The 13667-nt window shown below is 42.2% G+C and overlaps 1 protein-coding gene across 1 annotated transcript; it reads right to left on the bottom strand.

Annotated features, from left to right (window-relative positions):
- Positions 1–7594: 7594 nt before the first annotated feature.
- On the bottom strand, positions 7595–13288 carry rasl12 (RAS-like, family 12). The gene is made up of 5 exons (XM_074666636.1): positions 12979–13288; positions 12659–12715; positions 9446–9519; positions 9086–9265; positions 7595–8770 (listed from the first exon to the last, which is right to left on the bottom strand). The coding sequence occupies exons 1-5, from the start codon at positions 13085–13087 to the stop codon at positions 8447–8449; spliced, it is 744 nt and encodes a 247-aa protein (XP_074522737.1). The 5' UTR covers positions 13088–13288; the 3' UTR covers positions 7595–8446.
- Between the last annotated feature and the right edge of the window lie 379 nt (positions 13289–13667).

The raw sequence follows: 13667 nt of genomic DNA, 5'->3' as shown, positions 1-13667 counted from the left end.
GGTGGATCCAATTTTTACTATGATAGCTATCCATCAGTATCTCTAATACAGTCTCGCACTTTCAGACCCATTCACACACCACTGACACAGCAGTGGGGGCAACTAGGGGTGAAGTGTCTTGCCCAAGGACACATCGCCATGTGTCGCCCAGAGATGGGCGAGAACCTTCAACCTTCTGATCACCGAAGAAGAAGCGCATTCTCCAACTGCTCCACCGACACCCTAATGTGTATGTGTATGTACATTTTGACCATCTAAACATGGGTAGAAATTTAGTTCTGGGGGATAAATTTTAAAATTGCCTCGCCTGGGCAGCGGTACTTGTTGGGTGTTCAGGAACTTTGGGAGACGAAGCCCGGAAACTGAACCTTTTTTCATTAGTGGAGCAGCCACAGTGTTTTTATTCCCCCTCCCCTCTGTCCACATTAAGCTGACCCCCTGCTTTGATGGACTTGGTTTAGTCTAGGCTTGTTACGATACTGGATTTCTAACTTCGATACAATATTTTGAAAAATATTGATTTTCGATACGATTTTCGATACCAGGAAACCACAGGGATTTCCAGTGCAAAAAACAGTGCAATTGTACTGAGGTAGGGCACTTTCTTAAAGGCCTCTGATATTTGTCAAACATTCAAAAGTAACTTAAATGCAATCGAAAATAAAGATGTGTACAGTGTACTTATTCAAACTAAGACCTCAGAGTCAGACTATTTAAAGGCATTTTAAAGCAATTGAAAATAAAAACAGTGCAATTGTACTGAGGTAGGGAACCTATTTAGAGGCCTCTGATATTTGTCACACATTCAGGGCTTGACATTAACATTTTTGCTCACCAGCCACTGTGGCTAGTGGTTATCCAAAGTTACTAGCCACTCAGCATTTTCACTAGCCACAATTTTGTTGTTGGATAATTATGTTTAATATGATGAAAGCAGACAAAAACATGCTAAAGTTTACTTGAACCAGATTTACAACCTTTTTAAATGTAAATGCCCTCTGTTTACATTTAAATCAAGACTACATCAATGTTTAACCCCATTATCAGGTATTCAGTTCAAAAACGGTTATGCTCCTTTCATATGAAAATATGCAGACAATTAAGACAAAGTAATTTAAAGAGAAGTTTATCATTGCATTGAATGAAATTTGTTTTGCATGAAGGTTAGTTGAAAACATAAAAACTAAACTGATAAACTAGCAAGAAAAATTGTCTGCTTAGATATTTATGTACAACAGTAATTTTTCAGTAATAAACTAAGTGCCATACTTTCTGGACTATGTCACTTCGTACTATACTTTTTTTTTTTTTTTAAGTCGTGTCAATCAAAAGAAAAAAATGCGTCATGAAGACGAAAACAGCAGATAGGTTATAAGTCACACTGGACCATAAGTTTCATTTATTTAGAATGATTTGGTTTCTTTACAACATTTCCAGAGTGAACTTTTTACATATAACTTTGATAATTGTTTGTACATTAGTAGGTTTAAATATTGTTCCCTCAGCTCCTCATATCTGTGACCAGTTTCTCTTCTCTACGTGCGCTCCTCTCCTCTCCTCTCCTCCTCCTCCTCCTCCTCCTCCTCCTCCTCCTCTCCCCCCTCTCCTCCCCTGCTCTGGGTGAGTGTTGCTGGTGAGATCGGTGCAGTGTGAGTTTAAATGAGCTCCATCCGATAAATGCCCTCACTTTAAAAAAGTTACAGGAGTTTTGGAGCTAGTTTGTGACTTAAACCCCGGAATCTGTTTACAATAGAGAGCCAAAAAGACGTGAGTGAAGTTTTAAATCACGTTATCAGGCGCTAAACACCGGGAGCTGTCACGGTGTCCAAGACGGAGGCTGGAGACGAGCGCGTCCAATGAGCTAGCACTGTGTGCAGGCAGTGCTCATCGGAGTTGTAGTGCAATAGTCTCATGTTGCAATGGGTTTAGTATTTCAGATGCTGTCTCAGAAAACTACAATTAAATGATTCAACCCACCATAGTGGCTAGTAGGAGTGTCAGTGTTACCAGCCACAGCTGGAATTCAGTTTAAGCATTTCTCTCTCTCTCAACTATGAGGCAGGACTCAGGGAGGGAGGGGCTGCATGCACCCTGTGTGTGCTCTGTGTGTATGTTTTGACGACAGCACATGTCTAACCAGGGAAAGATGTTGAGTAACCATCTATCGATACTAGGGGAACTTTATTTTGAACTGTTTGCTAAATTTCAGGATCGATATTTACCGACAAAATGATACTTTTGACAACACTAGTTTTTTCCCTCCTAACCGATGTTCTTTTTGAGCCTGGTCCTGTGAATGTGTCTCTGTCAGCTCCCGGTGTTCCAGTTTAAAGAGTGACCCTGTAAACTGGAGACCTTCAGCTGAACGTGTCAGTGGAGATCCAGGTTACAGCAGCCGTTCAGACACAGAGGAAGTCCTGAGGAAGTCATCCTGGTTTAGTTTGGTACATACCTTTCATAATCTCCTCTTCAGATAAATGTTTAATTCACAATTTGGAATATGACGCATGTTTGGTTTGATGATGTTAATGTTGTAGGGGCCTTGGCACTCTCCAATCGCTTTAGTTTCACTTTCTTGGCTGTTATAAGACAATTAGAGAGAAACCATTTTTTTAAGTCTTCAAGATTCTACATGATCCAGATCCACCAAGAATAATCAGGAGAGACTCTGGTTCAACTCAAATGCTTAAAACATCAGACAGGGCAGTGAATATCGGACCAATGTTGTCTTATTTTTTGAACATAATCCTAAACTGTGGAGGAGGTTTTCCTCTGAGGCATGACATCTATTACAAACAGGTGATATACCTGTTGTGGTTTGTGGCTTAACTAGCATTATTTAAACAGGTATGTATGTTTTCAAGGCTCTTTCTTCATAGGTCATGTAGTTTCGATCTAATTAAACACTTATTGAGCAGAGGATGATGGGAGTGTTGTTGTATAGTGTCTTGCTTGTCCCAGTTGGAGTGGATAAGACTGCTCCTGAGGAATATGGGTGGCAGTCTTCCTTTTCTGTCTTGATCCAGTCAGGTGAAGGTAAAGGTGAAGGTGAAGATGAAGGTGAAGGTGAAGGTAAAGGTGAAGGTAAAGGTGAAGGTAGTGGAGTTTCCAGCCAGAGAGTAAAGCTTCTGATAGCTGAGTCCCAGTAAAAGAGCATAAAGACCCAGCTCTAACAGAAAGTCAGGTCCATGCTTTTCATCATTATTATTCACTTCACCTCTGTCAATATCAGTGCACCTCCTTTATAAGTATACAACATTCCCATACATCGTTGAAGGTAACAAACCTGAGGAAAGAGGAGAACAGACGAGCAGCTGTGCTTCTTTGCACTGCAGTTTCTTCAAGTGGAAAGAAAAAGCAGTGAAAGGGCGCTTTCAACAAGTCCCAGCACAGCACCACACCGCCATCTACTGGCGAGGTGCACCAGTTGTATTGTACTGGAACTCCAGTTTTATAAAGAGCATTAAGCAGCTGATGTGGTTCATTTTACACATTCATATGAGGAGAAATGCTGCATCCAAAACAAACTTGAACCAAAATCTTATGTGATACATTTTCTAAGGGCTTATCCAGAAACATCTCAGTAAAGCTCTTTCAGAGGAATGAACCACACTCTGCATAAAGTTTCTCTGTTTAACTGATCAACAAACATATGACTGGAGAATGTACGAGGTCTGTTAGCTCTGTGTTTGTTCTCCACCACTCTGTCTTCTTTTGGACCATTAAACTACAAACAGTGATTAAACCTTCTATTAACCTGATATCCACTTCAGCAGGTAAACCAAAGGTACAGCGTCTGAGAAGTCCACAGGCTTCATGCCCTTTGTTTGTGATTCAGGATCGAGGAGAGCGTCTGACGAACCAGAGGAGTTTGAGGAGGAAGGTCTGCAGATGAGCGCACAAGTAGCCATGACAGAGGAACAGAGAGAGTACCTTCGCTGGTTCTATCGCACAGAGGATGGTGAGTACCGCTGAGGCCAACCCACAATGCAGCTGCTGCTAGGAAAAGAGACAACCACCAAGAATTTTAAAATGCCTCTCAAACATTTTTAAAAATTAAGACTGGGTAAGTAACAAAGAAGGTCCTGTCTGTAGGTTCCCATTTTGGAAAAACTGGCTGTTTTCCAAGCCAACGGTCTATGTTTCATACAGTTTCCCACAATCCACGGTGCTAGCACTGTTTGTCTTCCATATCTTATTATTTCGGGTGGCACTCAGGTTTAGGTAACTGCTCCCTAGAGGAGGTCTCTACTTCTACAAATTCATTAAAGTCCTTATAAACCACTAATTTACTTTTTTCCAACCATATGTGGATCATACAGGTGCAGTTCTTCCATCAGCTGTAAAAAAAAAAAAAAAAGTAAATTGATTCCAGACATGTTTTTAATAAACGATATGTAACCTTAAAAAAAATCAAATATGACGATTCTGTTTTAAAACAATTCAATGAATTTCAATATTTTAAAAGCAAGACCCTGAAACCTCTCCCTCATTTTTTTCTAAATTAATTTAAAACGTACATTGAACCAATGAATAATAAATGGGCAAAAAAATACATTTACTTAAAACTGACTTGTATTGCTCCTGTATCTTCACCACTGATAGATTTGAATAAAATGCTTTATCTGGAAATCTCCATGCATATTAATGACCGTATGTTTGTACATTTATGATAAAGTTAAATTTAAAAAAGGTACTTCTTACATACCAGTGGACCACCTCGCCACATTCTGGCCTGTGTGTGTGGAGTCTCCACACTGTCATAAATGACTTTTGCTCTGAGACATGTCTGTAATGTGTAACGTTTGTAAATCATGGTCATGTCCTGTCAGTCATCTACCAATCAGAGATAAAATAACCTCACTCTTCATTTTATTGATAGACTCTCAAGTTTGAACAGACCACTGCAGAATAACTGCTGACTGTGGGTTGGAGTCAGCATTAGCACAAACAGGTTAGCTCCCGTGTTAGCCTTTAGCTGGTGCTCTATCTCTCTCCTGTTTCTTTTCCTTCTGCTCTTCTGTCCTTTTTCTGTCTGACAGTTAGGCTCCAGTGTCCACCATCACTACAAAATTAATCACAGAAATCGTTTTCAGCAGAGAAAAACACGGATCTCTCTTCTCATTACTAAACCTCGTCAACCAGTGTAACAAAAACCAAAAAGTCATTAAAGTAGTAGCAGTGTTCTCTGCGTCTCTGCTGACTCAGCTGAGTTGGTGCTTTGTGTAAACGAACTCTTCAAGATGATGTAGACAGGCCATGTGTGTGGTCTGGTTCATATAGGATTAGTGTGACCATGGGCTGTACTCTCCCAGCGGGGGAATGGCGCTGCGGGCAATCATGCTTCAGCGCTGCATGGTTTAAATGGCTAGTGAGAATGCACCACACAGTTCGTGCTTTTCCAAGCAGGAGGTCCACTTGTTTTGGCTACCAAGAGGGCATTGTACCGAGCCACAACCCCCCCCCCCCCCCCCCCCCCCCCCCCCCCCCTTACTGTGCATACCTCTGTATACTACATTTAAAAGCAGAAGGCAGTATGCAGTGCCTATGACCTACTACTACCACCACACATATAGGAGGTCATAGACACTTTGGACAACAGCCTCAGTATGCAAGCTCTAAAGTTTTATCATTGCGTCCTCTACTTGTGGCATTCACTCATGTCTTAACCCACCAGAGATGCATGTGAGGAAATGGTCCTGGCATCAGTTGTTCCTGGATGTCTAAAGTTAACTACAGTTATTATTGTTATCATTACTACCTGGCAGCCATAGTGTCACAGGTGCTGTTTGATGATTGTTGTCCTGTTTGGCTTGCAGCAACCATCTGGAAGTTTGTGCTTTTGGGTTTGTCATTTATCTGCCTACTGGTTGGCTTTTTGCTGCTGGGAATGGGAGCCATGGCCAACAAGTAAGACCTACAGTCAAAGAAACATTTTCTACATTGTATGATTTTATAATTGAGGGCTATATTCTTACACAAGTCACTGTCTTTGGTTTTAAAGGAACAGGAAGAAGATTGCTAAGTACAAAGCTGCAGCAGCTCAGGCTCTGATGGGAGAGGGGGAGCAGCTCCGAGTTGTTTCCACACTTGGAGATGACGGCAGCACTAAACCCTCACCGTTGCCTGACAGGCTCAGAAACAAACCCTCACCATCCAACGGGGAGCTGACCGAACTCAAAGCTGGAGAAATCGTGGTCACATGGAAGGACGGCAACACCTCCTGCCTTTACAATGAGGAGGAACAAAAGGAGGAGCAAAAGGAGGAGTCACAGGAGGAGAAACTAGTGGAACAACTGGAGGAGGAGCAAAAGGAAGAGCATCAGGTGGAGGTGTCAGCTGATGAGCAGGTCTCTGCTGAGCCCATGAAAGCAGAGGAGTAAAGATTATGTTAGCATGTGTTAGCATACTCCTGTGAACCGCCCTATGCTCCATCTGGATGTTAGCTTCTAATGCTAACTACACACACAAATGAGTCTTTAATGACCTTCAGGTTTACAACCATGCAAAGGATGTTGCCTGTTAAGTTTTTAGAACACAGCATTACTTTAGGTCATAGATTGATACAGTGTGACAGTAATTAAAGTCTAATGAGCTGCTGCTTGAGCTTATATTTGTGTGGTAATTCACCTTAAGTCAATGTCCATGTTTCCAGTCATTCAGAGAAATCAACTCTTTCCTGTTTAAAGCTGTGTTTGGACCAAATGTGAAATTAAGCTGAGCACCATGTTACTGCAGATCATTCAGCTTAGCTTACCATGATTAAACCAGGATCTTCATGTTGCACTCAGCCCTCACCTGCTCAGGTGCCCATGTCCTCTCCTGGACTCTCTCAGGTGGTTAAGTTCCTCCTCTAACAAAGTCTGTTTGAGGCGTTTTCTTGGATCCAATGGATGGTCCAATCATAGCCAGGCTACAGGTATTATTTCAAGCTAGGCTATACACACACTAACTGTGTTTTAGATTTATAAACAAAGAGATGAGAGTGCCTGGCACACTAACACTGGATCTGTCAATGAAAAAATGGTGAATTTGATCAGCCTATACGTCTCTGTCTGTCAGTAGTATGTGAAACTTAGTCTCAGTTTTTTTGCTTGACACTACTATAGCACTGAAACAGTCCAATGTAGTGAGCTGTAGTTAATTATGAAAAAATTAAAAAACAATTATGAAAACACAAGCTTAATAGGGATTACTCCTTTTCTCTTCTCTCTGTGTTTTATGACTCCTCTTTGTTTTTTCTCTCCTCTCTGTTTTCACTCCTTCAAATAACGTGACATTCCACACACACACACACACACACACACACACACACACACACCACACACACACACACACACACACACACACACACACACACACACACACACACAAACACACAAACACATGTTTGAATACTACAAGCTATACGTTGCTATTCTTGTGAAGACTGGTCAAAGGATGAGCACACATGGACAGAATTTTTTTTACTGTAATCATTACTCAACAGAAAAGCTTTTCATATTCTGTGCTTATTAGAATAGAATAGAATAGAATAGAATAGAATAGAATAGAATAGAATAGAATAGAATAGAATAGAATAGTAAATGCTTTATTGATGCCTGAATGGAAATTCAAAGACATTCAGAGAATAATATTATAAGTGTCAACTAAGACAATATCATCTATCAAAGACGACAGCCATCATGTCCATCATTGTCCAGTCAGCCAGTCTCCACCTCCACAGGGTCCAGGACGGAGCTTCTTCAGCAGTCTGTTCATTTTCACTCTCCTGTATCCTGTCCACTCACAGAAGGTGAGATACTTTGGCGTTGATGCTGTTCACTGCCATGTCTCTGTGAATAACATGATGCTACTCCACCCTCTGGTATTCCCTCTGGTGCTGGGTTAGCATCACTAGCTTAAAGGAGAAGGAGCTTACATTCCCCATATTCATGGATGGAACGACAGGTTAATGTCATCTCTTCTTAGCTCATACCACAGTACCAGCATATCCTCCTCATCTCCTTCTCATCAGCCTTTAGGAAACATCGGGCCTAGCACCGGTTAGCATTGAAATGATACAGGCTGGGCAGAAATCTTGTGTGTTAAAAAACCACCCATGGTTACAAGTCTCTCAGGATCAAAAACAGGAATAAAAGCAGTAAAAAAGAAACACTGCAAAAATGACCAGTTTAGTGTCAATGGCCAACAAATGAGCCATAAAAATATTGACAGGCTCTAATTACCAAACAACAAAAAAAAGAAATATGGGGAACGAAGAAAGGGCTGCTGCAACCCAGTGGAGTGGCTGTCAGAGAGTCCAGGTGTAAGTGTGTGCGTGTGTGCGTGTGTGTGTGTGTGTGTGTGTGTGTGTGTGTGTGTGTGTGTGTGTGTGTGTGTGTGTGTGTGTGTGTGTGTGTGTGTGTGTGTTTGTGTGTGTGTGTGTGTGTTTCTTTGGAGAGAGCTAGAAAATCTTGAACCCTTTGAGCAGGGTCAGCGTGGTGGCTCTGCGTTTGCTTTGAGCTCGGGATGTCTTCACTGTCACCAGTTTTGCAGTGGCGGGAGCCAGCAGTTCATTAAAACAGGGGGTGGTGAAGGAGGGGGGAGGGGGCGCTGCTCTGTCCTCGCTCACACAGACCTCTGGGACCAGGTAAGTCCGTGCCCTGCGCACACTCCGCACAGCTTCGAAGAACACATGCTGCACCGCCAAGTAGTCCAAACGGGCTGACACCTCAAAGAACAAACAGCCATAACAAGACGCCACAGACTTTGCCTCAGTGTGACTCACCTGTCTGAGACACAAAAAAGGGGTATATGTGAGCTCAACCCTGCTTTGACACCTGAAGAGATGCACAACTGGACTTCCCTGTGGCCAAAGCAAAAAGAATGTAACTCTTTAATGTTGGAACTATTTCAGTCAGTGCAGCACCTGACTGTTCACATGTCTGCCCTGGGATAAACATGGCACGAGAGTTCGGCTACATCATGTTCAGTTCATGCCGGCAGGTCGGCACCTGCTCAGCATAAATTCTCCTCAGACTTTTCTCTAGCCCCATCTGGATTTGGGGGGATCCAGCTCTGCTCACAACAAACACACAGATACCTGCCTGTATGGCTCCATGTCCAGCTTGTTGCCCAGGAGGATGATGGGAGATTTTTGGTGCAAGCTGAGTATGTGCAGGTACAGCTGGCAGTGTTTAAAGCTCTCCATGCTGTCAATGCTGTAGACCACCAGGAAGACACTCCCCCAGGACAAGTACCGCTCACTGTTAAGAGGACCCTCCTTTATCACACACACACACACACACACACACACACACACACACACACACACACACACACACACACACACACACACACACACACACACACACACACACACAGTCTGTCCATAATTCTTTTAACTCAATGTTTTTCACAGTGTGCTGTCAGCCAAACAGACATGTAACCAGGTAAACCTCACCTGATCACAGGTGTCCATCACTCTGAGTGTGACCAGCTGCTGGTCCACCACCTGCTCTGACGAATACACATCCTCTGAAACACAGGACAACATTATACACACCCACACACAAACATGTTACACACATGTATGCTCAACAGTTCAGTGTGTCCTTTGTCCTAATTTTCGTTCCATGATGCTCCAATTGTTTTTAACGGGCGATGAGTCAGGACTGCAGGCAGTCAATGTTATGAACTGTACACGATACAATCCACTCATTCTTTTTTATGTTGCTCTGAGGAACAATACTCTGAAACTGTTAACCAATGTCCTCACACGGCGGGTCGTCCTTTCTAAACCCAGTTACACCACTAACCCGTAGGCACTGATTCCATGGGTGCCTCGGGGCCTGAATACCCACAGAGAATCCCGAGCACTCACAGAGAGTGCCAAGCACCCACGTGTGCCAATCATGCCAATGCAGGTCTATGAAACCCCTCCCCCCAGCATACACACACTGAAAACTGGGGAGTCAGATTTCAGGTTTTTATGTCCTGTACTGTATTCAATAATGTCATATATTTGTGCCATCAGAAACTGAACTTGAATTAAAATATTGAATTTGAAAAAGTATGAAATGTAATGAAATTTAATGTTTTAATATTGAATTTATTTTTTGACCGAATTTAAAAGTGTATTTATTTATGACAACCAACTTTTTTATACTTTAAATTCAAAAACACAGAATTCAATTTCAATTTAGAGCAGCATGACCATTAAGTCATCTTGTATCTGTAGGGAGACTTATTGAGCACAGATTCACAGACACCCTCTACACATCCGCAGCAGTGGGACGATCGTCAGTTCAACAATGGCTGAAGACCAGCGGTTGAATAATCAAGTTTGAAATCACATACACATGGTTGTCTGTCCACTATGATACCATGCGATACCCGCAACTCCGAAAGGGATGGCCAGTAAAGAAATGAATGAAATCACATACACGCCCCTTTCATCAGAGCAAAACAACTGGAACACCCACCAGAATTCAGAATTTCCTACGGGGAACTTGGAAGGTCCTCACCACCCCCAAGTCAGCAATCAAAGATGGATGCCCCCCATTCTAAACAGTTATCAAGCTCCTGTAATAATCAGTTCATAAGCACTTCTGACAAATGTTTGTAACTCTAAATCAGCCATATACATAGTATTGTTTAACTTATATTTGTAGAAATGCTGCCACAGTGTTATACCACCCCTTGTGTGGTATTTGTGAACTAAAATGCAGGATGTGCTTATAACGGCTTACACAACAGCCCAGGTTAGTCGGCACGCTTTTTTCCGAGTTAACACTGATTCGTCATTCCCAGTTCCTTCTTCCCAGTTCAGAGGGTAATGAAACTCATCACCACAGGAGAGTCCGTTGACATGTAGAGGGTGTCTGTGAATCTACTCGATTAGTCTCCTTTACGGGCACAAGATGACGTAATGGTCGTGCTGCTCTGAATTGAAACTGAATTGTAAAACTGAATCTGTATTTTGTGAATTGAAATTGAATTTTGTGTTTTTGAATTTAAATATCAAAAGAGTTGAATTTTTCTGTTTTAGAATTGAAAGTATAAAAAGAGTTGAAGTCTGAGTCTGTCCACTAGAGCAGGGGTTCCCAAACTTTACTTTGCCAAGGCCCCCCAAACAGTGTTTGCTCCTGGCCGGGGACCCCCCTTTGGATACCAACAGACTTCAAAATATGTTAAAAAAAAAAAAATCCACTTTAAGAAAGTATTTTCTAACATTTATTCGCTTTTCAATAATTATTACATTTGTTAAAACCAGGAAATTATTAGCCAACAAAAGCCAGACTCACACAGTAGGTTGTAGCAAAGGGGAGAAGGCATTTTAGGGCTGCTGTCAGCCAAGGTGGGATCTTCCTTTCTTGCATGAAGCCAGTAGTAAGACAGGGGAAGAGCCTCAAAGTTCAGTTCAGTTTTTAAATAGTTTTGAAACAGGCGAAAACCGCCAGGTCGACATGGATCATGACATCACCATGCAGAAGTTACAGCTGTCACATGAAGTGCGGTTAGGTACAGTCAGAAACATGTGAACCCAGCATTTTTGTTTTATTTTTAATTGTGTCAGAAAATTATTGTTGCGATCACTGTAAAATGAGCTGACAACTTTTTCAGTTTCTACTTAGATAAGTTTCTCTGCTCTATTTTCAGTTAAATACATTTCATTTACAAAGGCTGTGAGGACTTTCTGAAAAGCTAGCATTAGCATTAGCGATAAAGACGCGACGTCTCATGAGCACTTGCTCACACTGTGATAAAGATGTGACTCTGAACAAGGCGTGTGTTTGTTTTGGAATTAAATGGAGATCAGATCTTCTTTTTGACTTGACTTTTCTTTATTCTAGACAACTTTTTTTTTTTTTTTTTACCAGATACAGCACAGTGAGGTGAAATATTGATAACAGTAAGGTAGAGCTATGGTTTAAAATGTGACAAAAAACAAACTTTGTCAGTTTGTACTGTAGTTTAGTAGGCGGCTATGTTTAGCTCTACTCACAGCTCTCACTCTTCATTTTATTGATAGACTCTCAAGTTTGAACAGACCACTGCAGAATAACTGCTGACTGTGGGTTGGAGTCAACATTATCACAAAAACGTAGCCCGTGTTTTTTTCCTTAAGCTCATAATTTAGCTTGTAGCTTTTGTTTTACTCCTTTAGTTCATGTTTTAGCCTTTAGTTGGTGCTCTATCTCTCTCCTGTGTCTCTTTCTTCTGCTCCTCTGTCCTTTTTCTGTCTGACAGTTAGGCTCCAATGTCAACCATCACTACAAAATTAATCACATCGTTTTTAGCAGAGAAAAACACAGATGTCTCTTCTCTCTACTAAAATTCATCAGCCGGCGTGGTGTTGTCATAGAGACTTTGACATGTCATAAATCAATCCTGCTCAACCTGATTGGGAAGCTAAGGAGTGGCAGTTTAGAAATAACCTGTAATATTGGTGCAGATAATCTCATTTTAAAGTGTGGGTTACAATCAGGTGGATTTCTAGAAGGGTGACTTTTTCAAGATCAACTCAGAAACTCCTCACAACGACTTTAATTAGATGATTCAGATTCAGTTTCAATTTGCATTTTACCCAGCAAACATTATGCATTTTGTGTGTGTGTGTGTGTGTGTGTGTGTGTGTGTGTGTGTGTGTGTGTGTGTGTGTGTGTGTTCTCACCTAACAGGGGGTCGTACTCAAAGATGAATCTCTTTGTGAGAAACTTCACAGTCAGCGCTGTAAAGAAAAGTCAAACTAAGACTGGAGACAGAAAACCGACCATCTCACCAGCTAACTCTGAAGCTGAACCTGCTTGTTCCCCACACCTCCTATTAGCCCCATAGTTAACCAACATCTGACCACATAACACTCAAGCTACAGCCCCCTGTTCCTCAGACACACTGACACTGCAGCCCATTACTGAGCTTACGTCTGACCAGCTAACACTGAAGCTGAACCTGTTCCTCACACAAACTGTTAGCTGAATGTGAGAGTCTGACCTGACTTCCCAGAGCCCATCATGCCGAGCAGCACCAGGTTACACTCTGCTGGGCTGGAGTCTGAACCTGCTGCGGTTGCAGACTGACTCGTCCTGGTTTTTCCAAACATTATAACCTGTCGTCCAGCGCCTCACAGTCTCCAGATGTCCTGTCTCTGCATGGTGGGTCCTCTCTGCACGGCTTTCTGAGTTTCATCCAGGAGAAAGTCTTTGTATCCTGCTGCTGTGGTCCAGACCCTGTACTGAGCTGACTGTGAGAGTCCTCATCCCCCAGACGAGCGGCCCTCTGATGACCTCTCCATTTTAGGAAAAGTTCTCCAAACAGAGCTCGTTAAAGCTGACCCGTGCAGGAGCGTCAGCTGATCCTCTCAATCTGCTGCAGCTTTCATCCCCTCAGGAAATCTTTACATAATGCGTGTTTTCCTTCAGTCCCTCTCTCCTTTAAAACACCTCCATCAGAGGAAACAGCATTACAAACAGAGCAGAGAGACATGTCCTCAAGACAGCAACAGACATAGAAGAGAAAGACACTGCAAAAACGCAGGACTTCTTAAATAAAGCTTATTTCCTGCCGACTCGGCTCTCTGAGACAGCATGTTGCATAATCAGAAAATGATATCTGAAAGCCTTATACTCTGACCCTGACTTCTTTGTTAGTTTGTTTTGAACCAGAGGTGACTGATTTTGAAC

This window comes from Halichoeres trimaculatus, unplaced genomic scaffold (assembly GCF_033239565.1).
Source record: "Halichoeres trimaculatus isolate MK-OKI-2021-1 unplaced genomic scaffold, fHalTri1.1 fHalTri1_scaffold_3, whole genome shotgun sequence".
NCBI lineage: Eukaryota > Metazoa > Chordata > Actinopteri > Labriformes > Labridae > Halichoeres > Halichoeres trimaculatus.
Note: the sequence above shows the minus strand (reverse complement) of the source record. Positions and strands in the feature narration are given on the sequence as shown.

Bases quoted from the DNA above. Each gene is read 5' to 3' on its own strand.
- rasl12 (XM_074666636.1), bottom strand. From the start codon at position 13,087: ATGTTTGGAAAAACCAGGACGAGTCAGTCTGCAACCGCAGCAGGTTCA. The intron at 12,716-12,978 runs GTCAGACTCTCA...TTTTCTTTACAG, and splicing joins GATGGGCTCTGGGAAGTCAG to CGCTGACTGTGAAGTTTCTC. The intron at 9,520-12,658 runs GTGAGAACACAC...CCTGTGTTTCAG, and splicing joins TGAGTACGACCCCCTGTTAG to AGGATGTGTATTCGTCAGAG.